The sequence below is a fragment of the Neomonachus schauinslandi genome, chromosome 15, assembly GCF_002201575.2.
Source record: "Neomonachus schauinslandi chromosome 15, ASM220157v2, whole genome shotgun sequence".
In the NCBI taxonomy this organism is placed as follows: Eukaryota; Metazoa; Chordata; class Mammalia; order Carnivora; family Phocidae; genus Neomonachus; species Neomonachus schauinslandi.
The window spans coordinates 27484191-27508868 of record NC_058417.1 but is presented as its reverse complement, the minus strand read 5'-3'; the positions used below and the strand labels follow the sequence as shown (position 1 = coordinate 27508868).

General features: G+C 38.5%; 1 protein-coding gene across 1 annotated transcript in view; it reads right to left on the bottom strand.

The window, feature by feature from the left end:
- Positions 1 to 23790, bottom strand: part of HSF5 (heat shock transcription factor 5) — a 42360-nt gene extending 18570 nt beyond the window's left edge. Inside the window, exons 1-5 of the mRNA XM_021704553.1 lie at positions 23175 to 23790; positions 16996 to 17370; positions 7898 to 7995; positions 5026 to 5547; positions 2830 to 3007 (exon numbers count right to left, since the gene is read on the bottom strand). Coding sequence (XP_021560228.1) covers positions 2830 to 3007; positions 5026 to 5547; positions 7898 to 7995; positions 16996 to 17370; positions 23175 to 23790 — 1789 coding nt within the window. The remainder of the gene's footprint in view (positions 1 to 2829; positions 3008 to 5025; positions 5548 to 7897; positions 7996 to 16995; positions 17371 to 23174) is intronic.
- Between the last annotated feature and the right edge of the window lie 888 nt (positions 23791 to 24678).

Below are 24678 nucleotides of genomic sequence, written 5' to 3'. Positions count from 1 at the left end.
CCCACTATTCTTATTATTTGTTTTCTCTTTGTGTTATTTTCCTTCCTTTTCTCCCCCTTTCCTGCCTTCTTTTGGATTATTTCTATTGTGTTGGTGATTACTCTAAAAACTACGTATGGCCTCTTGATTCATCAAAGCCCATATTAATCAATACTTTTACCACAGTTTCCTTCTGCCTGAAGAATACCCTGTAGAATTTCCTTTAGTGCTGATCTGCTGTGGCACATGCTCTCAATTTTGTGTTTATCTAAAAATGTTTTCATCATCTTGCCTTCATTCTTGAAGGATCTTTTTGCTGGGTAGAGACTTCTAGAATTGCAGTTTTCTTTCAGTATAGCAAAAATGTGATTCTACCCTTTTCTGGTTTCCATTGTTGCTGTTCAGAAAGAAGCTGTTAGTTTACTTCAGGTGTTGGCAAATTATGACCCCTGGGTTAAATTGGGCCCAGCACCTGTTTTGTAAATACAGCTTTACTGTATGAACACTGCCACAACCATTCATCTAAGTATTCCCTATGGCTGGTTTTGTGCTACAAGGGCAGAACTGAGAGATTAAACAGGTCATATGGTGCTAGCATAAAGACAAACAGACCAATGGTCTAGAATAGAAAGGCCAGAAACAAATGCTCACTTAGAGGGTCAGATGATCTTCCACTAAGATGCTAAGACCACTCAATGGGGAAAGGACAATTTCTTCAACAAATGGTGCTGGGAAAACTGTATATCCACATGCAAAAAAATGAAGTTGGACCCTTATCTTACATCATGTACAAAAATTAACCAAAATGGACTAAAGGCCTAAGTGTAAGACCTAAACTATAAAACTCCTGGAAGAAAACATAGAGGAAAAACTTCATGACATTGGAGTTGGCAATGATTTCTTGGAGAGGACTCCAAAAGCACAGGCAACAAAAGCAAAAAAAAGCAAAACACCCCAAAAAAATGAATGGGACTACATGAAACTTAAAAACTTTTATGTATCCAAGGATACAATCAACAGAGTGATTGTGAGTAGAATATTAGCTACATTAATTAATGTATGACCTTATTGTTTCTCTTTGTGAACAAGTTACTTATCCTCTCCAAGCCTAAATTTCCCAATCTTTAAAGTGATGACAATACCACTTTCAATGTTTGTTTATAGCATAAAAATGGGTATACATAAAAATTAGTTCCTGTCCTTTTCTAAATTGCCTTCAAAGTCTATGCCATTGTCTTAAACATTTTCAGTGGTGAGAAACCTTAATCTTTCATCATGGATTGGGCCATATATTCAACTAAAAGTGACTGTACAAGCTGAGTTTAATAAATAAGATGAGTGATCTAGATAGCTCTTCATCTAAAAGGTGTTTTGCAGAAAGAACCCTATGAGCCTGAGCAAGATCTGGATCATATCACTATTAGTTTACTTTTTGGAGAATTTCAATTTTTCAATTTTTATAAGCTAAAATGATTGTCTGACCTTAATGCTACCTGGATTGCATGCTTCTGTCATGCATACAATTTGACAATATTAAATTTGGCCACTGGAGACTTCGATGACTTGTTTTGGGATCACATAAAGAAACATATTTTATTAGATGTTACTATTTTCTTTAAAAATGGTTTTGTCGGGCACCTGGGTGGCTCGGTTGGTTAAGCAACTGCCTTCAGCTCAGGTCATGATCCTGGAGTCCCTGGATCGAGTCCCGCATCGGGCTCGCTGCTCGGCAGGGAGTCTGCTTCTCCCTCTTGACCCTACCTCCTCTCATGCTCTCTCCATCTCATTCTCTCTCTCAAATAAATAAATAAAATCTTTAAAAAAAAATGGTTTTGTCCAAATGCCTTAGAAACCGCAGAACAGCAGAACAGGGGGGCTTGGGTGGCTCAGTCGGTTGAGTGTCTGACTCTTGATTTTGGCTCAGGTCATGATCTCAGGATCATGAGACTGAGCCCCGCGCCAGGCTCCATGCTGAACGTAGAGCATGCTTAAGATTCTCTCCCGCTGGTGTGCCTGGGTGACGCAGTTGGTTAAGTGTCTGACTCCTGGTTTCAGCTCAGGTCGTGATCTTGGGGTGGTGAGATGGAGCCCCGTGTCGGGCTCTGCACCCAGCACAGAGCCTGCTTGAGACTCTCTCTCCCTCTGTCCCTCCTGCTCATGCTCTCTCTCTCTAAAATAAATAAATCTTTAAAAAAAACTCTCTTCTCCCTCTGTCCCTCCCCCCCACCACTTGTGTCCACTCCCTCTCACTCTCCCTAAAAAAAATTAAAATAAATAAATGAAATAGTAGAACCAACTCTATGTGCCTAAAACAATAATTAATTCTGAGTTCTTACAAACCACAAGAAAAACAATCCCACTGATACAAAGTCATACTTTATACTATCTTTATAATGTGCTCAGGATAATTTCATTAATGACCATCTAATTCTTTTCTGCCACAATTTAAGCATATCACCTCTTGTCCTACAGTCTATTAATAAGAGAACAAGTACATCAATAATTACAAAGTCTTTGGCACCTGAAGCAGCTATTAAATCACCCTTCATCCTTGCCTTCTCCAAGTTAAATAACCCAAATTCCTTTGCTTTTACTTAATATGTTCTATCTCTTTGAAAGCTCAAATTTGCAATAGTAGGAAAACACCTGCAATACTAGGAAAATAACTTTTACATACTTTACACGGACAATTAAGAAAACATATAGAGTTAGAATTACAGTTATGTAAAAAAGCAATGTGGTAAATACATTTACGAATAAAAAATGAAGACTCAGAAAAAAACGGTCATTCATATATTAATTCTACACCATGGTTCTAATTCTAGTATTCTAGAGCACAATAATCCTTACCAGGGGACTTTCCTTGCTGTGAGTTGCTTCTTCGCTCTCTGTATCTGGCTGGAGTGGATAAACCTGCATCTTTACTAGGCTTGCTAGCAGGCCCCATTTCTGAAATAAGGAATCCCATCTGTTCTGAAGGCAAGATATTCTCAGGTGGATTGGTCAGGCATTTTATACTGGCATCCACCTAAAATATTAAACCCACTCATTATTCTGAATTTACCCCAAATATCTACTAAAAGTTAAGATATTTTATCAGAGGGAGTTCTATTATTGAAACATGATCCAACAAACATACCTGTAAAAGGCTTTTCATTCTTATGAGTGATACTACCTTTGATTTTGTTGAACTAATCTGAATATTCAGTAGTAGGATATATATTTCCCCATGCACAAACCATTGAAATATATATGGAGTTAAAACATTTACTTATGATCAGAGGAAGATTAACCATGAAGCTTGTTGGATTTTTTTTTTTTTTAAAATTCACACACACACACAAATTTACAGTTGGTTAAGACCCCTATCTTTTTCCACTCTAGTATCCCTTTCATCAGATTTCCACCTCCGTTGGTAATATTGAAATGGTCACTGGCATAATCCTGTTGATGTCAGTGGAGCTGAAGACACTTTATTCTACTAATTTTGTATTCTTTGTCTTAAAGAGGTCCTCAAAATTGTATAACCTTTAGCCCCTATAAAATCTAGATCTGTTCTGCTTATGAGTTTGGAGTTCCTAAGTTTTCTCTAGAATGCAATCCCTTCATCAAGGTGACCAACTTCTGAACTACTCTTATTTCTTTGAATTTATTTTAAACAAAACTATATAATGAAATAAGCTAAAAGTTAAAAACATAGCTTTTAAAAAAAGCTCTGATGTTCAAATATATTTTTTAAAGATCTTGAAAGTAATTATATGAATGCAATTTTAAGGTATGAAATCTAATATTTTGGATGTGACTATGAAGGAACAAAGACAAATTTTATGTTCTTTCCACAATCATATTTGAAACACAATGGGCCTATCTTTGGTCTACTGAATTTATAATTTATATTTATCATTTTAACACACGATATACTGGGTCTCAACAATTGGGCTCAAAAAGGACAATAAGTTGATAGATACCTTAACACATGTGGATCTAAAATTAGAGCTAAAAAAAATGTGTTAAAAAAAACACAACTGCCCAAAAGTTATCTTGGGAATCTAACAGTGATGATATTTTCAGTCCCATTAAAGAAAAAAATCCAAAATTTAATATATATGGCTAAGATCAAGAAAAAAATAAAAGTAGGAAAATACAAGTTAATTCACAAAAAGTGATTTTAATTTAGGTGTACTTTTATTTAGAATCAAACTTTATTCATTTTCTGGTCATAAACCAGCAGCAATAAAGGAATTAGCTTCTACCTTCAGAAAATGTCGCTCAAACGAGAGTCAGAATTCTGCTTTAAGAATGTAGGTAACAATAACAAAAAGAATGTAGATATTAGTAATGAAATTCAAACATAGTATGCTCATAAGATAAATGTGAATTCAATAATGCTGTAAGAAAGTATGAAAAGACCCCTAACCATATCCTTACCTCCATGCTACAAATGGCTAGGAAAGTCCTGATATTATCTGCCAGATAAACCATCCTTTCTGAGTAGTGGATTTTAATCAGCCAGGCACACCTAGTCCATCCAAATTAAGATAGGAAGCAAAACTCAAGGGATGCTTTTAACATGAAAATAAGGTCTATACCACAATGCTCCTACTGCCTCTCTAGAGGCTGACTTCAGACCATAATACAGTAAAAAGATGTCTGGGGTTTAAGGTTACTTCTTTCTGAATTTTTCGTGCAGAATCACTGGGACATGATCCTTCTGGAAAGCATAATGGGAGCACCTGGGTAGCTCAGTCAGTTAAGTGTCTGACTTTGGCTCAGGTCATGATCTCAAGAGTCCTGAGATCAAGCCCCATGTCAGCCTCTGCACTCAGCGTGGAGTCTGCTTGTCCTTCTGCCTCCCCCCACCCCTGGTTTGGGCTCTGGCATGTGCGCTCAGAGTCTCAAATAAATAAAATCTTTAAAAAAAAAAAGAAAGCATAATGAACTGGTAATAAACCCAAATAAAATGTGAACAAACTCTTTACTAGAATGGTCTTTAGCAAGAAGCACTAGGTACTTTGAGCTTTTTTAGGACTTTTTTCTTTGCCTTACCTGGTGTGTGCTGAATGGTAGCCCTTCCTGCACAAATACTACTGAAGATGGAGATGGATTATGACTTAGCTGCTCCTTCAGTTTGACATGAGCTTGTTGGATGGCTGCAGATTCCTGCATTGTAGTATTTTCAACAGGCTGAGCTGTGTGGATGGTATAGATGTACTCAGGTGACTGTGGTAGAGAGCAGGTAATTGCTTGTTCTGCTCCAACTACAAAAGATGTAATATCTGAGCCTACAGGAGTAAGTGGCTCCAGCTGGCTAGCCTGACTTGTGGAAGATGGATTGCTGTTGTTTGAATTAGCTAGGATATGTTGGCCTCTGTTAGACTGAGATGTTGGGCACTGATTCTCAACAGGCTCCACCTTCACCATCTCCAATTTAGGGGAGGAATGCAACTCATCTACTATCTGAAAAACAGCCTCTAGGTTTACTTCTGTCTTTTTATTTTCATCAGTAGCACTGCAAGGCCAATTAGAAGGCAGAAATTCAACTGGATAGGAGGATTGCATTGGAGGATTCTGGGAAAAGAGAAAATAGGACTGTTTGGATAGAAAATTGAATATGAGATTAAGGAGGAAAGCAACAATGTTTAGGCTGATAAATGTTAAACAAATAGATTAAATTTTAACTAAAGCTCACTAAGAAAACTTGAACACCAATCAACTTTTCAGCAACGGTAGCTTCAATTCTATTGTTAACATTTACTTAGCCACTGATATATGTCAACCACTATGCTAAGTTTAATACTGGAAAGGACCAATAATTCTCAGGGTTGAAGTATACAAAATCAAAAAGCCGTAGTACCCAAATACCTATTTGCTGATAAAATGTCTATACACCCAATTCTTCCATAAAAGTTGACAGACAAAAACATCACTTATATCTATCATATACTATTTTAGGAATGTAGTAAGGAAATTTCAAACACAGGATGCTCACAAGTCCACCAATGCTTCTATAGATTCAGGGGGAGGTACTGATATTCTGTTCCAAATGATCTGGGAAAAAATGGATGGAATATCGAATGTCCTTTGGTTCCTGAGATTGTTTATTTTTAATAATAAAACAATAGATTTTAAAAAGCTCCCACTCTTAGATGTATTCTTTATATCTTTAAGATGTATTCTCTTATACATAGTACTTTGCACAGAGTAGGCATTCAGTTACATGTTTGATGATAAATAATCTCAAGCTATGAATATAAAATACTGAAGAGTAATAATTAAATAAAACATGTAATAGGTTGATGTTGCCGAATACACAACAAAGACTGCGTCAATTATTCAAAGGACATTAATGCCAAATAATGTAAATTTAAATGGTTTAAGCATCAAGCCACTCAATAAATGGTTTATTGAGTTTGAGTTCTTACTATGTGCCATTTATTTATTGAGTTCTTACTATGTGCCAAGCACATGCAAAGTACTTTATATACATTATTCCATTTAATCCTCTCAAGAGGCCTATAAAATGTGATCATCTCCATTTCCAAATGATGAAACTGAAGTTCAGAGAAACTGTGTAATTTACCCAAAGTCACAATGAAATAACTGACAGATCCAGGTTTCAAGCATAGGTTGCCTGACTTAAGAGCTCTTGCTCTTAACCTTTACACTATAATGGTCATTCATGCACACTCTCACCAATATCTATGATGCAACTAAACCAACTGCATTTATTTCCAGAATCACACCTAAAATATATTCTTTTTTTCATTTCAAAAATGTTATGTCTACCTATCTTTATTTTCCTGTAACAAACATGTATTGTCTTTCTAGTAAGGATATTTCTAAGGATATGTTAAATAATTTATTTAAAACATAAACATAATCAAGATATAAACACCATCAGAGTATCTCCAGTATGATCCAAGGGAGAGAGTGTCCGGATCCACAAACAAAAGCACCTAATTTGTGGGACAGACATATCCCTCTAGTGAAGATGAACAGATTGGACTATCATGCTTGATGGTACCTGCCATTAAAAATGTCCAAATAAGTCCCTTTGATCTGATTCTACACTCTTCAAACAACAATCTGATTATAATTTGACATCCCATGTAATTTTCTCAAAACAACAACAACAATAACAACAAAAACAAATGAATGTTTCTTTCAGTTCTGGCATGCCACTAGTAAGATATTCTCTTAAAAACAGTAGCTATCTCAACTACATGATATCAAAGGCAAACACATAATTCCAATCTTTAAGCAATTACAGCATAAAACTACAAAGCATGGAATTTAATCTTATCCTAGAAATAGCAGTCTAAAACATTTAAATCAACACAATTGCTCCCCAATAAATAATGAGAAAATAATTGAAGTATAGTATTTACAATATGGGGGCAAAAAGGGATCACCACTTAAATTTCTCATTTTTATTTCACTTTTCCTTTCTCATTAAAAAAAGTAATTATCTGTATCATCTTGGAAGAAACTGTCATTTGGTGACTTATATACTTTTGAAGTTTATCTGATATTCATTTTACCATAGAAGAACGTAGAACAGCAATGCTCAAACTTTCCACAATGATGAAAATGCTCTCTGTGCTGTACAATTTGGTAGCCACTAGCCATATGACACTTTGAACACTAAAAATGAATTCAGATTTTATTTCATTTTAATTAAATAGCCACATGTAACTAGTGCCTATTGTTTTGGACACTAGTGCTTATTGTTTGGATGTCGGAATCCTCAGACATCATTTCTATCAACTCCCTCTTTTTTAGAACCGAGAAAACCGAAGCCGTAATCCACAGCTTACCTCTGGCTACTCATTAAGATAAAATTATACTTTAAAACTGTGCAAGGTCAATCATACTCCCCGTCAAGTACAGAGTGCGTCCACCGTTCCAAGAATCTTACCTGGAAGTAGTTGCAGTGCGCATAGGAAGAGGCAGTGGGGGTGACACAACTACTCAGCGCGTCCATGTGGGTAGAAGGAGAGCAGCACTGTAGCACAGCTGGGACAAATTCAAACAGAGAAAAGTCACCAACCACAAGTAACCTCTGCAGCATTTAAGGCACTCCCCTCTTTCAACTTGGAAAGAAAAATTCCAAAAGTTTTCCTTTGTGGATGCAATAAAATTATACTTAGTCCGATTCGGTGCTATTATTTATTGAAAACAACATGGCAATACACTAATGTAAAAAATCATTTTAAAGGGTCATGTCTACTTTTCTAAATGATTTCTTTAGCACCTAAACATTTTGTTACCTTTCTAAGCAAACATTTATTCTTATTGAAACTAATTTCATTTTACTGAAAATATCAGAACATATTTGGAATTCCAAAATAATTGTTTCAATCATTTTAACAGTAACAAACATTTGGAGGAGGGTGTGTTTTAAGGATAAAATAAGTGAAATACTCTCCAAACATTCCTACCATTATACAATGCATCTAGTAAAATCCAGACAAAAATGTTTTAACCATTTAAACATGGTTAAGAATTCAAATCTAAGAGCCAGACTGTCTGGCTCTGGAGCCCAGTTCCAAAATTTTAAGAGCTGTATGAACTTGAGCAAGGTTAATCTCTTTGGGCCTCAGTTTCTGCAGCTTAATAAAATAGGGATAATAATAGTACATACCCTACTATGTTTGTTGTGAGGAATGAATGAGTTAATATGCATAAAGCACTTAGAATAGTACTGGCATACAGTAGGCAACCAAAAAATAAAAAGCTAATGCTGCTATTATTTTAACTAAAGAAGTATATTTTCCAAGCTTTCTCTTTATAGTTAGGATACCATAAAAAGATTAACTCTTTGTACTGGGATAGTTATACTTACAGATGCAGTCTTAATAATAGGTTGAGTCTCCTCTTTTCCAGAGAGAGACTCTCCAGAACGAATGAGAATCAGTTATAATACATCACACCTTTGGATTAAACAGAGGATGACATTTATTGAGCACCTACCATGTTCAGGCACAGTACTAGGTGCTTTACATATATTGCTTCATTTAATCCAAACAACAATTGAATGAGGTATTAACATTACTTTACAAAATTAAGGAAACTAAAGCTCAGAGATGTTAAATAATTTGCTGAAAGTCACAAAGCTAATAGTGACAGAGCCAGCAATCAAACTTCAAAGCACATGCTCTTTAATGTACAATACTTCCCTAATCTTTCCTTCTTCCTAAAATGTAACATTTTAATTTTACTAGAACTCCACTTGATGAATATATTTTTAAGTTGTCTTTACTATAAGGTGGCGACTTTCTATGTCCACATTTTTGTGTATGCTAATAAAATTACTAAACAATCTTATTCTATGATCTTTGAAAGTAAATTATCCTAAGGATTATAAAAATTCATTGCAATGTTTCCCTATTTCTCTATTATTGACTACTGATTTTTAAAATGTCAGAAGTTCATGAAGGTATACTAGAAATAATTATTCTTCTAATATCATGTGCAATTTAAGCCATTAAATTTTGCACATGGAAGGAAAAACTTGAAATAATGGACAAAATTCTACTTTAGATTCACATGTAAGGGTTGATGTTTTCTGAATTACATCATTTTAACAATTCCAGTGATTAAAAAAGTCAGACATTACTAAGATGGCCACATAAAGTTCATGCTCTTATCACTTCCAATATAGGTTAGGTAAGCAGGTTCTTACACTTTAACCTTTGGAGATTATTCACATATACAATTTCAATGTTTTGGATTTGAATTTGATTTCCCAGAATATTTGAAAGCGTAAGTATCCTGGGAAAGAACTTAAAACCAAAGAGGAAAACACCAAGGAGGGGTCTGCTGGGTTTGCCAAAACTCTGAAAAAAAAAAAAAAAAAAGGACATTTTTCTAGAGTTTTAACAGCTAAGGAAAACCTAGCCCCCTAGTGGCAAGAAAAGACCCAGTCAGGAGCTGCAGGTTTTCACTCATGAGGGTACCATGGAATAGTATTTTGTTACAAATTAAACAACAAAAGGTATTAGGTTTACTTTTCTGATATTGTTCTGATTCCATTGCTTACACATTTTAAATAGTCGTTAAAGTGTACTTTAAAATAAATTTCTTGGATAAATAAAGTAAAATATACAACAGAGAGTATATTAATATATAGCTGATAGCTGATTTGGTATCTAAGGAAACAGCAAAATGGTGAATGTCCTTTTAAGTTTCCAATAACAAATGGAAAGTGGAAAGCTACCTGCAAAGGGGGACATGAATAGATAATCCAAAAAGATTCCTCAGTGGCTATTTCCTTACCAGTGCAGTCAGACTTTGTACAGTCAACAAAATAGAACACGGTAAGATACTAGTAAGTTTACCGCATTATGAAAAACCTAGCTATAGAAATGCAGCTGTGTGCTTAATATATGACAAATTAACCCAGTTATATTATGAAAGCATTGCGAAAGCACTGCCATTTATAAAACTAAGTTTATCACTATATCCTAAGGCACATTCATCTGCATAAAGACCTTCCACTGTCTTCCTGAAGGCAGTATTCACTTAAGGCATTAAATTGCATGGAGAATGAAAAACTGGAAATAATGGACAGAATTCTATTTCAGATGTCAATATAATAGTTAATGACATATTAAAAAACAATTCTGGTAATTAAAAAAACCCAGGAGTAGGAGTGCCTGGGTGGCTTAGTCGGTTGAGCGTCTGCTCGGGTCATGATCCCAGGGTCTCGTGTAGGGCTCCCTGCTGGGTGGGAGGCCTGCTTCTCCCTCTCCCTCTGCCCCTCCCCCGCTTGTGCTTGTTCTCTCCCTCCCTCCCGCCCATCCCTCTCTCTCCCTCTCTCTCTGTCAAATAAATAAAAATAAAAATCTTCAAAAAAAAATCCAGGAGTACTAAAAGTTATCTAATGGTAAAAATTTTCACTCCCACTATAGGTTAGGAAAACAAGTTCATACTCTTTTATCCTATGGAGGTAATTCAAATATATAATTAAAATGTTTTAGACTTGAATCTACTCCAGAATAGCACAGTGACAACAGTGAGAAAATCCCCAATATAAATGCTCAACAGGAAAAATATCTTAATAGTAAATTTAGTTTCAAGATAAGTTACCATACATCTAAAACCCCACCCCAATACTTCCTCACTTATAGTAGGGTAAAGATCTTCTAGGCATATACCCAAAAAAAGTGAAGGCAGGCCCTCAAATATATATATATATATATATATATATATTTGTGCATCCATGTTCACAGCAGCATTGTTCACAATAGCCAAAAGGCGGAAGCAACCCAGGGTCTATCAATGGATGAATGGTTAAACAAAATGTGGTACATACATACAATGGAAAATTACTCAGCATTAAAAAATAAGGAAATTTTGACCCATGCTACAGTATCAATGAACCTTGAAAACAGTATGCTTAATGAAATAAGCCAATCACAAAAGGGCAAATATTGTATGATTCCTCATATATGAGTTTCAGAGAGTTGTCAAATTCATAGAGACAGAAAGTAGAATGGTGGTTGCCAGGAGCTGGGGGGAAGGGGGAATGTGAAGTTAGTGTTTAATGGGTATGGAGTCTCAGTTGGGGAAGACGAAAAAGTTCTGGAGATGGAAGGTGGTAATGCTAGTACAACAATGTGAATGTACTTAACGCCACAGGACTGCAGACTTAAAAATGGTTAAAGCGGGAAACTCTATTTTATTTATATTTTACCTCAATAAAAAGAAAGACAAATATAATTGTGCTTTTGTTTAGTTTCTTCTGGCAGCTAAAGAGAACTTCCTGTCCCTCTTTCCTTAAGAACAAAATCAGGCCTTTTCAAAGAAACTTGACAATAGAGGCTACCTGAGCGCAAGAACGACAGCATTGGAAAGCTCTTTTAACTCCAGGTGCTGTATCTGTTTATGTACACTATATAAAATTAAAAGCCTAAAAATAAAATCTTTAGAATTTAAATGTACTTTAAAACAATAATAGGGGCGCCTGGGTGGCTCAGTCAGTTAAGCGTCCGACTCTTGATCTCAGCTCAGCTCTCGATCTCAGGGTTGTGAGTTCAAGCTCTGCACTGGGCTCCACGCTGGGCATGGAGCCTACTTTAAAAACAACAACAACAACAAAACCCCACAATAATAAGCAATTCTTTTTGCCCAAGATTCAAGTCAAAAAAAATTTTTTTAAATAATGATACAATATGTATTTTTTCAATAAAAAATAAAAGTATCATATGTACCTTGCAGAAGTTGTATATTCTTACAAATTACTGTTTTTAGACTTTGGGATGTTAGTATGTAGTTTCATTTGAAAAACAGCTTTTAAAATATTTTCTCCTTTCTATGTAAATAGTGTTTTAAATTTTATAAAGTCTATTCGCATACATTAAATTCATTTAATCCCTGACCTGAACTACTATTGCCACTTTATAGGAAGGGAAATTGAGGGGGAGTGTCATGAAATAATCCCCTGAAGATCAGGTTAAATGATTAACTACAAAGCTGAGACTAGAATTATTTCATTCCATTCAATACACTATTTACTAGGGAATCATTATAGCCGAGCACCATGCTAGGTAGAGGGGTATACAGAAATGAATTAGAGGCAGCCCCACTCCTCAGAGGCCCCAAACTAGGCCCCCATTCTAGCAGTTGGGAGTATGTTCTCACTGCTTGGGTAGGATGAGTCAATAATCCAGGGTAGTCCCACTGCCACCAGCAGCATAGAAGGGTAGGTCCCTCCATCATTTTCTGTTGTCCACCCTTTCTGGGAGTAACTAACTCCAGGAAGGAGACATAGCAAGGAAGAGTCTCTCAAAAGATAAAACAAAAAGTCTCTCTCTGTATGAGAGGCAGGCAGGTAACAGAGCGCAATGACCAAAGAATCGACTCCTGAGTCAAGTTCGCCTGGGTCTGTTCCCCAGCCTTGCCTCTGACTAGTTGTGTTTCAGTTTCCTAACTTATAAAATGAGGATAATTACACTTCTAATCTTGTAAGGTTGTCATGAGGATTAAATGAATTGATATTTGGAAAATACTCAGAACAATGCTTGGTCATAGTGACTGCTATATAAATAACATCAGAGGGAAAAAAATGAACCCAAGATAAAGCAAGACTAAAAAGAGTCAATCAATACTGGATCTCCAACATTTTGTCTTTGAAGGAGTGATAAGAGTGGAAAAAATGTAGTGAGCCAGGCAAAGAAAACAGGCACTTCAAGAAAGGAATGACGAATGTAAGCACGGATTCAGATGAGTCATTTTATGAGTCAGTCTGCCAGCAATTTTCCAGTCTCAATCTTTGGCTTTACTAGAGAAATTGATTTATAAAATATTACAACATTCAAAATTTACTGGTTATATTATTTGAAGACCAGATCCAAATTTATTGTCAATATAATTTTTAAATGAAGTCAGGTGTTGCTGTCTACTAAAATTTGATCCAAACCTCAAATCCTTCAAAAAGATATTACCCTGCCTCTGAGAATGATATTCTATTGAACTTTGGAAAAGTCATTTGTAATGCTCTTCATAAACAGATACTCACTAAATAACTGGTTAAATTGCTCACTACTTTTTGCTTCCTTCACCTAAAATTTGCAGGAATCAAATTCTTCTACAGTATTTTTTTTTTTTTTTTAAGATTTTTATTTATTTATTTGAGAGAGAGAGAGAGAGAGCACATGAGAGGGGGGAGGGTCAGAGGGAGGAGCAGACTCCCCGCCGAGCAGGGAGCCCGATGCGGGACTCGATCCCGGGACTCCAGGATCATGACCTGAGCCGAAGGCAGTCGCTTAACCAACTGAGCCACCCAGGCGCCCCTCTTCTACAGTATTTTTATGGCACTTTCTTTTCCATACCAAGTCTTTTGTATTTAACAATACAACCTTTTATTTATATAGTACTTCAGAATGTTCAAAGCAGTTTTGCTTATTACACTGTATCACAGACCTTCTCTATGTATTAGATGTCATCATGAGATCATGACATTTCTTATTCTTATAAACTCAGAAACATTATAGTCATTTCAATTACCCCTATTAAAGGAGACAAAACAAAAATTCAGATAACATAAGATTCTATTTCCCCATGCCCTGTAAGCTATCAAAACATCAGCAGCACTTACTTGTTCTTTTAATGCCTCTTTCCTAGTCCTTACCTTGAACTCTTGGAGACAATTCTTAATTTATAATTTTATATCCAAGCTAACATAAAATATTTTTAAAATATTTTAATATATATATATTAATATATATATATATTAATATATTAAAATATTTATATATATATATATTTATAAGACTACTTCTGAGTCTTTAGTAGTTTGAGGAGGGGGCTTTGGAGGGAGTTTAGGAAAGGAGAGAGAAACACTTACGGGAAAAAGAAGGGGGGGGGGGTAGCGGTATTATCCAGCTGATGGGCTATGGAATGTAAAGCAAGTGTAAGGAAGACACAGACAATCTCTCTCTATGTATGTATATACATTCTATGCATACCCGGAATGCAGCTGAAGTTATCATTTAGATAGTAATGTCTAATCTGTTTATTAAAATGTTGAATTGGGGGCACCTGGGTGGCTCAGTCGTTAAGCGTCTGCCTTTGGCTCAGGTCGTGGTCCCAGGGTCCTGGGATCAAGCCCCACATCAGGCTCCCTGCTTGGCGGGAAGCCTGCTTCTCCCACTCCCCCTGCTTGTGTTCCCTCTCTCTCTGTGTCTCTGTCAAATAAATAAAATCTTTAATTAAACTATTCACCAATAAAAATCTGACCCTATTTGTTGCTATACATAAGATCTAAAACTTTTTTTTTTTTAAGATTTTTTATTTATTTATTTGAGAGACAGAGAGCATGAGAGGGAGGAGGGTCAGAGGGAGAAGCAAACTCCCCGCTGAGCAGGGAGCCTGATGCGGGACTCGATCCCGGAACTCCAGGATCATGACCTGAGCCGAAGGCAGTCGCTTAACCAACTGAGCCACCCAGGCGCCCCAAGATCTAAAACTTCTAACATGAATTTAGTCATCTTCTATTTTTAAAGATCACACATATTTTTGTTTTTCAAAGAAGTAGCCGAAAATCTGGAAAAATAATAGACTTCAACCTTTTTCTTTATAAGAAGGTAAAAAAAAATTTAGATTTCTAATAGGCAAAATTAATAAAAGTGCTAAGTCATCCTTAATCCATATACTTCCTTTGTGTTTTCCTTCTCAACTCCACCTACCCAAAAGAGTAGCAGCTCTAAAAATATATAAAACCCAATCTAATTTAAACTCTTGTTTTATTATTTTAATATTAAAATATTAAATATTTTGGGAAAATAAAACAATCCCTTTTACTGTTATATTTAGGTAGAATGCAATAAGCCAATAATAAAAGAATACAGTTGGATGATACAGCTAGAAAATAGTGAGTCCTGTTACAAACAGAAGTTACCAGATTGAGAACTTGTAAAAGTCAACAAATTATTTTATTCCCTTATCAAATTTACATTCCTCCCACTTATTTTAGTTTTTGATTTCCTCCTGCCTAGGAGAAATGGTCTAACAAAATACCTCTAGAGATCGCTTCCAGATCTACATTTTTGAGAAAATTAATATTCCTAGAGTATTAACAAAGGAATGCCCTCTTTCTTCTCTCTCTGGTCTTTTCTGAAAGCCTTGACCCTTGTCTTTTTTCCATTGCCCCATTTTGTCACTCAGTATTAAAGTACTCTACATGATGAAACACACCATGACTATATGGTGCTCCAGCAAAATCAAAGATACATTTGAATGGAAAGGAAAGGCTATTAATCTTGCAAAAGTGTACCCCTCCCAAAAGATACTCCCCTCCCCCCAAGAAGCTAAACACATGGTCACTATAAGGATTCCCGATTAGTGGCTTGAGATCTACAGTATGTCTTCAATGCCCTTGGCTGAGCGCTAGGTCAATTATCATTGTCAGGTTCTCTTCTCTGCTACTCCTACTCCGCACTTATTAGTTGGCTGGGATTAACACTGAAGGGACTGCACTGTCAAATCACACCATCACGTTTTTACTAAAAGAATATAATTTAGTTTTAAGAGATAGAGAGTGTGTTCTTTTATTAAACTTCATTACTGAGATACTAAAATGATTTCATTATGAGGTAATCTCACCTATAATATTAAAAAATACAGTATATACAGTTGGCCCTTGAACATGAGTTTGAACTATGTGGGTCCACTTACATGTGGATTTTTTTGATACAGTACAGTATTGTAAATGTATTTTTTCTTATGATTTTCTTAATAACATGTTTTTTTCTCTAGCTTACTGTAAGAATACAGTATATAATACATAACATACAAACTATGTGCTAATCAACTCTTTACCTCATCTTAGGCAAGGCTTCCAGTCAACAATAGGTAATTAGTAGTTAAATTCTGGGGCAGTCAAAAGTTATACACAGGGGCACCTGGGTGGCTCAGTCATTAAGCGTCTGCCTTCGGCTCAGGTCATGGTCCCAGGGTCCTGGGATCAAGCCCAACATCGGGCTCCCTGCTTGGCGGGAAGCCTGCTTCTCCCTCTCCCACGCCCCCTGCTTGTGTTCCCTCTCTCGTTGTGTCTCTCTCTGTCAAATAAATAAATAAAATCTTTAAAAAAAAAAAAAAGTTATACACAGATTTTCAACTGCATGGGAGTCAGCACCCCAAAACTGCACTGTTCAAGGGCCAACTATAACATGTATATAATTTTTTTTTAAAGAAAAGAAACAAAATACCGCACCAACAGCAAAGTTAAAACAAGGTCCCAATGTACTATATCCTAATTTCATTACTAGGACACATTTAAAAGATACAGAAGTTTCACTAAAAACATATGCTTGTATGTACCCAACAGAATTTTCACAATCCTTAAGAACACAATGAAATTTTATGTACTGCTTAAAAATATGCCCTCATCAGAAATCTTTGACATTTCTTAGGTGCACATTCCTATTTTTAAGCATGCAGAAATGCATTAAAAATATAAACGTTCATTATAAAGCACTTTAAGAGAAGCCACTGAACTTGAATTTCTCATACCTGTTGGATAGTAGGCTTGGGAGTACTGCGCTGAGGGTGTGTAGTTACTGTATTTTTGGGAGGAGCTGACCATTGTTTGAGGACCTTGTTGAACGTGTACGGATGTGGCGCTTGGCTGCAGGGCATAGGTAACCTCCGTTGGAAACCTCTGCAGTACAGGAAATGGAACCCCTTTATCTGAAAAAGTGGGAGACGTTTCCACTTGTCCTGGGTGCATTCCAAGGGAGTTCTGCCATGTTCTAGGAGGAATCGGGGTCCGATCTAAACCTTTCAGAGGGAAAGTACTGTGGTTGTGGGATGAAGTCGATACGTAGGAGTAAGGAGACAAACTATCTCGCCGGAATGACCGGTGGAATTGTCCTACAGCCACTGGTCCTGCATAAAAAAGGAAGAACACATTGACTAATTTTACATTATACCACTGGATGTAGTAAACCAAAAATCACAAAATATGAATATGTTGAATTCTCAGCCATTTTTAACACAACAGAAATTTAGTTCTGGTAAAAACAAGTTCAGAATCCAGAATACACATATAATGCTAAAAAAATAATCAAACTTTTGCTTGGTTCCCAATATTACTGTCATAAGAGACAAAGTAGCCAAACTCTAATATTAAGTCAAATGTTAAATCAAAGTCAATGTTCAAAGCCTTTTATAGACGATTCCGTCATCTTACCTTTTTTTGCCTCAACTGATTGACCCAGATTTTTCCAATCTGTAAGCTACTTCCTAGAAGTTTTAGAAATTCCATTCAGTCTTTCAAATCATTTAGAAACCTTAATAATAGGCACGAAAGTAAACACTCAACTGTATATATAAAATAAATAAGTATACATCAAACAAGGACTATAACATAAACCAAAAAGAAAGTTAATGTGCTTTACTCCCCTTCAATTTTTTTTTTTATGTGATAATCTTTGCAGAAAAGTCAGGCTTGAAAACTTTAACTCAGTTCTCTTCTTCCTTTCTTAAATTAATCAAAAATTTTCCATGGTCTTTTGTTCTTCAGAGGATCTCTAGTAGAGTCCCTTCCTAGATATCAGTAACTCTCAAACACTGATTTACATCTGAAATCACCTAGACAGTTTGTTAAAAATCCACATACTCAGGCCCAAAGATTCTGGTATTTGCTTTCTCTTATCTAGTAAGGTAGAAAGGAATTAAAAAGTGGAGATGATGAAGACAGAGAAAGGGCAATACTATAGAAAAAGAAAATATACATGTTGCAAGTTGAACTGATTTTTCAGACTGTAACTCTTTGTTGTTTTTTTTTAAAAGATTTTATTTATTTATTTGACAGAGAGAGAACACAAGTAGGCAGAGGGAGAGGGAGAAGCAGGCTCCCCGCTCTGCGGGACTCGATCCCAGGACCCTGGGATCATGACCTGAGCCGAAGGCAGCCGCTTAATCGACTGAGCCACCCAGGCGCCCCAGACTGTAATTCTTGAACATAAAGCTAGGCTAATTTATTTCCAGGAAGATGTCATGTATTAAATCATGTGGTTCACAAATTCCTTTCAATTTGCTTTATTAAACTAATCTATAAAACAGAGGAAAAGTCTAATTTATGTGCTACTCATCTGTTAAACTACATGGTAAAAGATGGCACTCAAAAACCTACTTTTCCAAATATTTAAACTGTAATCCCATTCAACATGCTATATATCTTTCATTCTATTTCTTTGGTGTTTTATTTCCTCTAAAGAATAAAACATTAGGGGGCACCTGGGTGGCTCAGTTGGTTAAGCATCGACTCTTGATTTTGGCTCAGGTCATGATGTCCTGAGATGGAGCCCCACGTGGGGCTCTGTGCCGGTGTGGAGCCTGCTTAGGATTCGCTCTCTCGGGGCACCTGGGTGGCTCAGATGGTTAAGCGTATGCCTTTGGCTCAGGTCATGATCTCCAGGTCCTGGGACTGAGCCCCCGGTCGGGCTCCGGGCTCAGCGAGAAGTCTGCTTCTCCCTCTCCCTCTGCCTCTCTCCCCTGCTCATGCTGTGCACGCGTGCTCTCAGTCTCAAATGAATAAATTTTAAAAATCTTAAAAAAAAAAATTCTTTCTCTTCCTCTGCACCTCCACTCCACTCACTGTCTCTCTCTCTCAAAAATAAAATAGGGGCCCCTGCGTGGCTCAGTTGGCTAAGCAACTGCCTTCAGCTCAGGTCATGATCCCAGAGTCCTGGGGTTGGACCCCCCCCCCCCCCCCCCCCCCCCCCCCGTCGGGGCGTGGCCCGCTTCTCCCTCTCCCTCTGCCACTCCTACTGTTAGTGCTCTCCTGCACTCTCTCTGTCAAATAAATGGATAAAATCTTTTTAAAAATTAAATTAAAGCATTAAGAGTACTTCTAACCACTTCCGGTTTGGCACTGACTGATTCAAATCAATTTTCTTAAACTCTTAAAAAATGATAAAAATTTTAAAAGGAATAAAGCATTAGTGCCAAAAACAAACATATACATACATATATACACACAAATTCTAGAGCCCTGGAAATCAAGAGGTCTAAATCTAACAGAGAAAAAAATCTTAGTTCAAAAGATTGAATGTATTCAAATGATATCACCTCTTAAAAACTGCTTTTTCTCTTTTCCTCTAAAGTACAAAAAATAGTTTTAATGGTATCTAACAATTCCATATGTATACACACTTTGAACTACGAGTGCAATCCTTTAAGACCTAAAGAAACATTTTTGCTCTTTACAACAGCTGTTTCTGAGGTCTAAAACTACCCACCACTTGATTCTTCCTTGGATGCTTCACATGCTAAAACTACATATTGCTACAGTGTGCAATAGCTAGCCTTTCTTCTACCTTCTTTAGAGTTAAGCTATTAATGAATTTGCAGATTGTCAATAGCTTAAGCAGCTAATTAAAGAATTAGCTTTATTCTTTAGTTTATCTATCCCAATAAACTCTGAGTGATAGCCAAATACTTAAAGATTTTTAGATGCTGCTAACATAAGAACGCTGATAGGATTAGAAGGGCATTCCTTTTCATTTGTTTTTTAAAATTAAGAACTAAAACATGTTCAGCTCTTATTTACTGTTTAGGGTTATCTCATAGGGTTCTATTCTGACCAACTTCACAGAATATCATCTATAGGTTTTCAGAACATCTTCAAGATATATTTGGCAAAGTTTAAATCCAGAACTCTGGAAATGCAAGGCAGGATGGATTTCTGTTCTTAAAGATCCTATTCCTTCTATATAAATGAATCTGAGTTAATCAATTCCCAGGAAAAACTTGCCTCCTGTGAGCTTGGTATCCCCAGGCCAAAACGGATTATCTACTATTGCTCACACTTGTTACTTAGTTTAGAAAGTTTTAACAAATACTGCTAACAAATATTGTAAAATAAATTGCCACTTAAGTGCAAAATAACAAAAGTGGACCAAAAAAAAAAAAAAAGGAAAAACATGTGATCTTCACATTTCTTATCAAGTACATTCCTGAAAGGTGAACAAGACAGTTAGTTTAATGGATCTTGATAAGAGAAATAGGTACTTAAAGGACTCTATTGCAAAAAAAAAAAAAAAAGTATTCAAACCATAAGCTGAAGTAGAACACAGTAAACAAAGAAACTAAGAAGCAACAGTATAGTCAGGCATAAACTAATGAAAGATTCAAGATGAATAAAAATTATGTAAAAAAAAAAAAAAGTAAAGACAAACAGAAGAGCCAAGGGCTTAGAACACAGAATTAAAGCAAACAAAGCTGGCCCAGTATTCTTGAACTTAGAATTACATCCCACCCACACCAGTAACACAATTCCTTAGCGAACCAAGCCTATGGCATAGACAATCCACAAATGACATACCTTCTGCACATACCAACAGGCAGGACAGTAAAAAATAGTAAATGCATGAAAACTGCAATGATCTAGTTATACGTGGATTGATGTATTATTGATAAAGCAAAAGTATGAATTAAATTTGTTATTCAATAAATAATCTTTAAAATGCCACCCAACTGAACTATAAGTGAAGACACATCAGACCACAGGCAGCCCCTGTATTTCTTTAATTAAAATGGACTCTATTGGGGCGCCTGGGTGGCTCAGTCGTTAGGCATCTGCCTTCGGCTCAGGTCATGATCCCGGGGTCCTGGGATCGAGCCCTGCATCGGGCTCCCTGCTCCACGGGAAGCCCGCTTCTCCCTCTCCTGCTGCTCCCACTGCTTGTGCTCTCTCTCTCTCTCTGTCAAATAAATAAATAAAATCTTAAAAAAAAAAAAAAAAATGGACTCTACCCGGGGCGCCTGGGTGGCTCAGTTGGTTATGTGTCTGCCTTCAGCTCAGGTCATGATCATGGGGTCCTGGGATGGAGAGCCTGGTGCTGGGCTCACTGCTCAGTAGGGAGTCTGCCTCTCCCTCTTCCTTTGCCCTTCCTCCACCTTGTGCTCTCTCATGCCCCTCCCCCCACTTGTGCTCACTCTCATGTAAATAAAAATATTTTAAAATAAATAAATAAAAATCAAAGAAAATAAAATGGACTCTATCCTTAGAATACAACTGGGTTTAACATAGGTGAGGGAAAAAGAAAGAAGTGAAAAAAGTGAGCAAGATCTTCTTTTTATGTATGCACGTATAGGTTTCTCTGTTTGAAGTGCTTATATCTCCCAAGAACACACTTCCCAGTCTTTTCTCCTTATGCCCACCAGATACACAGCCTGAAAAACAAACATCCATGTCAGAGATTCTGCCAAATGTATGCCATGGCATTATCTCCATTGCCTTTCCCCATTCAATACCCCACCAAAATCAGTGGCCATCACATGGAAGCAGCTTAATATTCCTTTAGAATTCCTTTAGAACATTCCTAGGCCACTGCTATTTTTCCATCTTGTTACTAGAACTCTAACCTAATCCCTTATCTTCTAAACTCCACAGACACACAAGCTTATAATCCCTTATCTTCTAAATTCCAAATGAACAAAATGCTGTCTCATTCATAACCCTGGGCTGAGGTTAAACTGAACAAAGTGCTACTTTTGTTTGTATATTTTTAAAGTTTCCCATACCTGAAAAATAATCCTTACACATTATGTTAAATCCAAATTAACATGGTGAAAATGTTTCTACTGAAGGCAAAGAATAAATTCTCATTATTATATCCAGTTGCTGTCTTGGAATACTGCCTCATATCATGGACTCTTTACACAGAGAGAAGGATTATTGCCACCCTCACCTTCCCAGAGGAGGGGGAAGAGCACCAGAAATCAAGTTGATAAAATAATTTTCTACCACAGAGAATTTTTGAGCTTTTAGTAAATACATAGTTATAGAAAGTTCTTTCAATACTGAAAGGTGTAGAGTGAAAGATTCAAAGACTGTAAATGTGAACTTTCTAAAATTCTTTTAAACTACAACCTGACAGTAAAGAACACCATTTCTGCCTTATGTTTGCCTAACCATAACACCTTAAGTAAACATCAGCTCTAATTAGTTACAATGAAAGAAATGTTTAGCCAATTCATTGGACGCAGGAACAGTATCTTATAAACAATTAAATATATTCCTATGTTTTTCCTCTTAAGATATATAAACAATGTCGACCTTTCTATACATTCCTTAAACCTACAATATGATTACTGTCAGGACACCTCTTCTAAGATTTCTCAGATGTGTCTGAGGGGTGGAAGACGGCCTGTCCCTTCAAGGACACACTTCCACTCAAGGTACCTTGTTCACTTTCCCTCGGTCGGTATAAACGTTCTGTTTTCGCGGCCGTGACTCTGTTCCTTCCTACCTTGACCATCATATTCGCACCCTCTACAGTAACTCTGTTTTGCTTCGCATTAGAGCAGAGACCCTTTGGTGTTTCTTCCCGACCTAGTGCTACTTATTCTAGACGTTCAAGGGAAGAGAAGGGTCTCAAGAAGAAGGTAAATGGCCATGGAGGTTTGGGTTTCAAGAGGGGCCGGGAAGAGCGAGAGCCTACAGCAGAGCTCCCTTTGGCCGCCAGTGGACAACTAACCAGAAGGCACTCAGCGCTTATGGCCTCTTTCCAGGGGAGGTATTGGCGGAAAGGGGTGCTGGAAACGGTGGAGGCGACGTGGCTTATTTCTCGGGAAGCAGAGCAGCAAGCGGATCACCTCACGGGGGAGGATGTGCGAAATGCCCTCGTCAGTGGCGGTTGCTCCCCGGTGCCCCATGTGCCCGGCCGCGGGCGAGGACTCACCGTGCGGCTCGGGCCGGGGCCCCGCGGGCGGCGGCGGCTCCTGGTGCTGCAGCGGGGAGGGGGAGGCGGAGGCCGAGGCCGAGGCCGAGGCCGAGGCCGACGTGATGAGGAGCCTCTGGAAGCGGTTGGGCGGCCGGCAGGGCACCTCCAGGCCGGCCGCCAGCTTGGCCTTGTTGGCGCTGGTGAGCCTCTTGAGGTGCACGAGCAGCTGCGGCTGGTCGCGGCGAAAGTGCGGGCTGTGGAAGTGGTGGAGCGGCCCGTCGCCCGCCGGCCCGCCGCCCCCTGGCCCCGGCCCGGGCCCCGCTGCGCCCGGCCCGCCCAGCACCACCTTGCGGAAGCCGTAGAGGTTGAGCTGGCGGATGAAGCTGGTGAAGTTGGTGGTTTTGAAGAGTTCGGGCTCGGCCCCAGCGCCCCCCACGCCGCCCCCGCCGCCGCCCCCGGCCCCTGCCCCGGGCGGGCTGAGCAGCTCCGCCTCGAAGAGCGGCTGGTCGATGAGCAGCCCCTCGCCACGGCCGTCCCAGCGGATCGAGCGGTACCGGGGACTGTTCACCAACCGCCACAGCTTGGCGGGGAAGTTGTTGGGGTTGATGGGGGTGGAGAGCAGCGCCTCCTCCATCGCCCCCGCCCGGGCACTGGGACTCGCCCCGCCGAGCCTGGCTCTCCCACCCCGTTCTCGATCCCCCCCCACCCTCGCCCGGCCTTCGCTGCGCCCTGCCCCCCCTGCTGCCTGCGCCTGGCCGCCGCGGACCCTGGGACCGTTGGCGCACGAGCCCCCGCCGCGCCTTCCAGCGCGGCCAATGGGGCCTCGAGTTCCCGCTGCGCAGCCGAACGCGGCGTGAGCCGACCCGCCCCCTGGACGCCGCGCCGCCGGGTCCGCCCGACGACGCCGCCGCGTGGAGCCCGGCCGCGTGCAACAGCGTGGAGCGCGGCCGCGGGGAGTCGCGTTCTCTCGGCGGCGTACGCGAACCGCCGGACTGCGGCGGAGTTGCTGCCCACCAGGTAAGGGTAAATCTGCAAAGAAATAAGCCCGATTATCTGGTGTCGAATACGAAGATTCGTGTTTATCACCACAACCGGCGTGTAGGGATTTCGAATTCTTAAGAGTGTACACTTGGCAACTCAAAGTCAGCCATTCTGGAGAACAAAGGGCCTAACTTTACAATCTGTAAATTACACTGTAGTATAAACTCTATAATCTGTAGATTTTACCGTAAATATGAACAGTTTAATTGCTTGTCTCTCCAAAATAAAAATGGCGATGGGGGTATGGTATACTGAGTAAACGATTCACCTTTTACATAGTACCATTTTATATGTTTTTTTAATAGACCTTTTTATGGCAATATTTTGCTCAGGACAGGTTTACTGAGAACTGAGGTGCCTATGAGGAGGGAATCGGAAGAATATAAATACAATCCTGTGTGCCTGGTCAACCAGCCGGTGCAATTTTAGACATTACACAGAAATAAAGCTCACATGAGATGGGAGAGAATTCCACAGTATC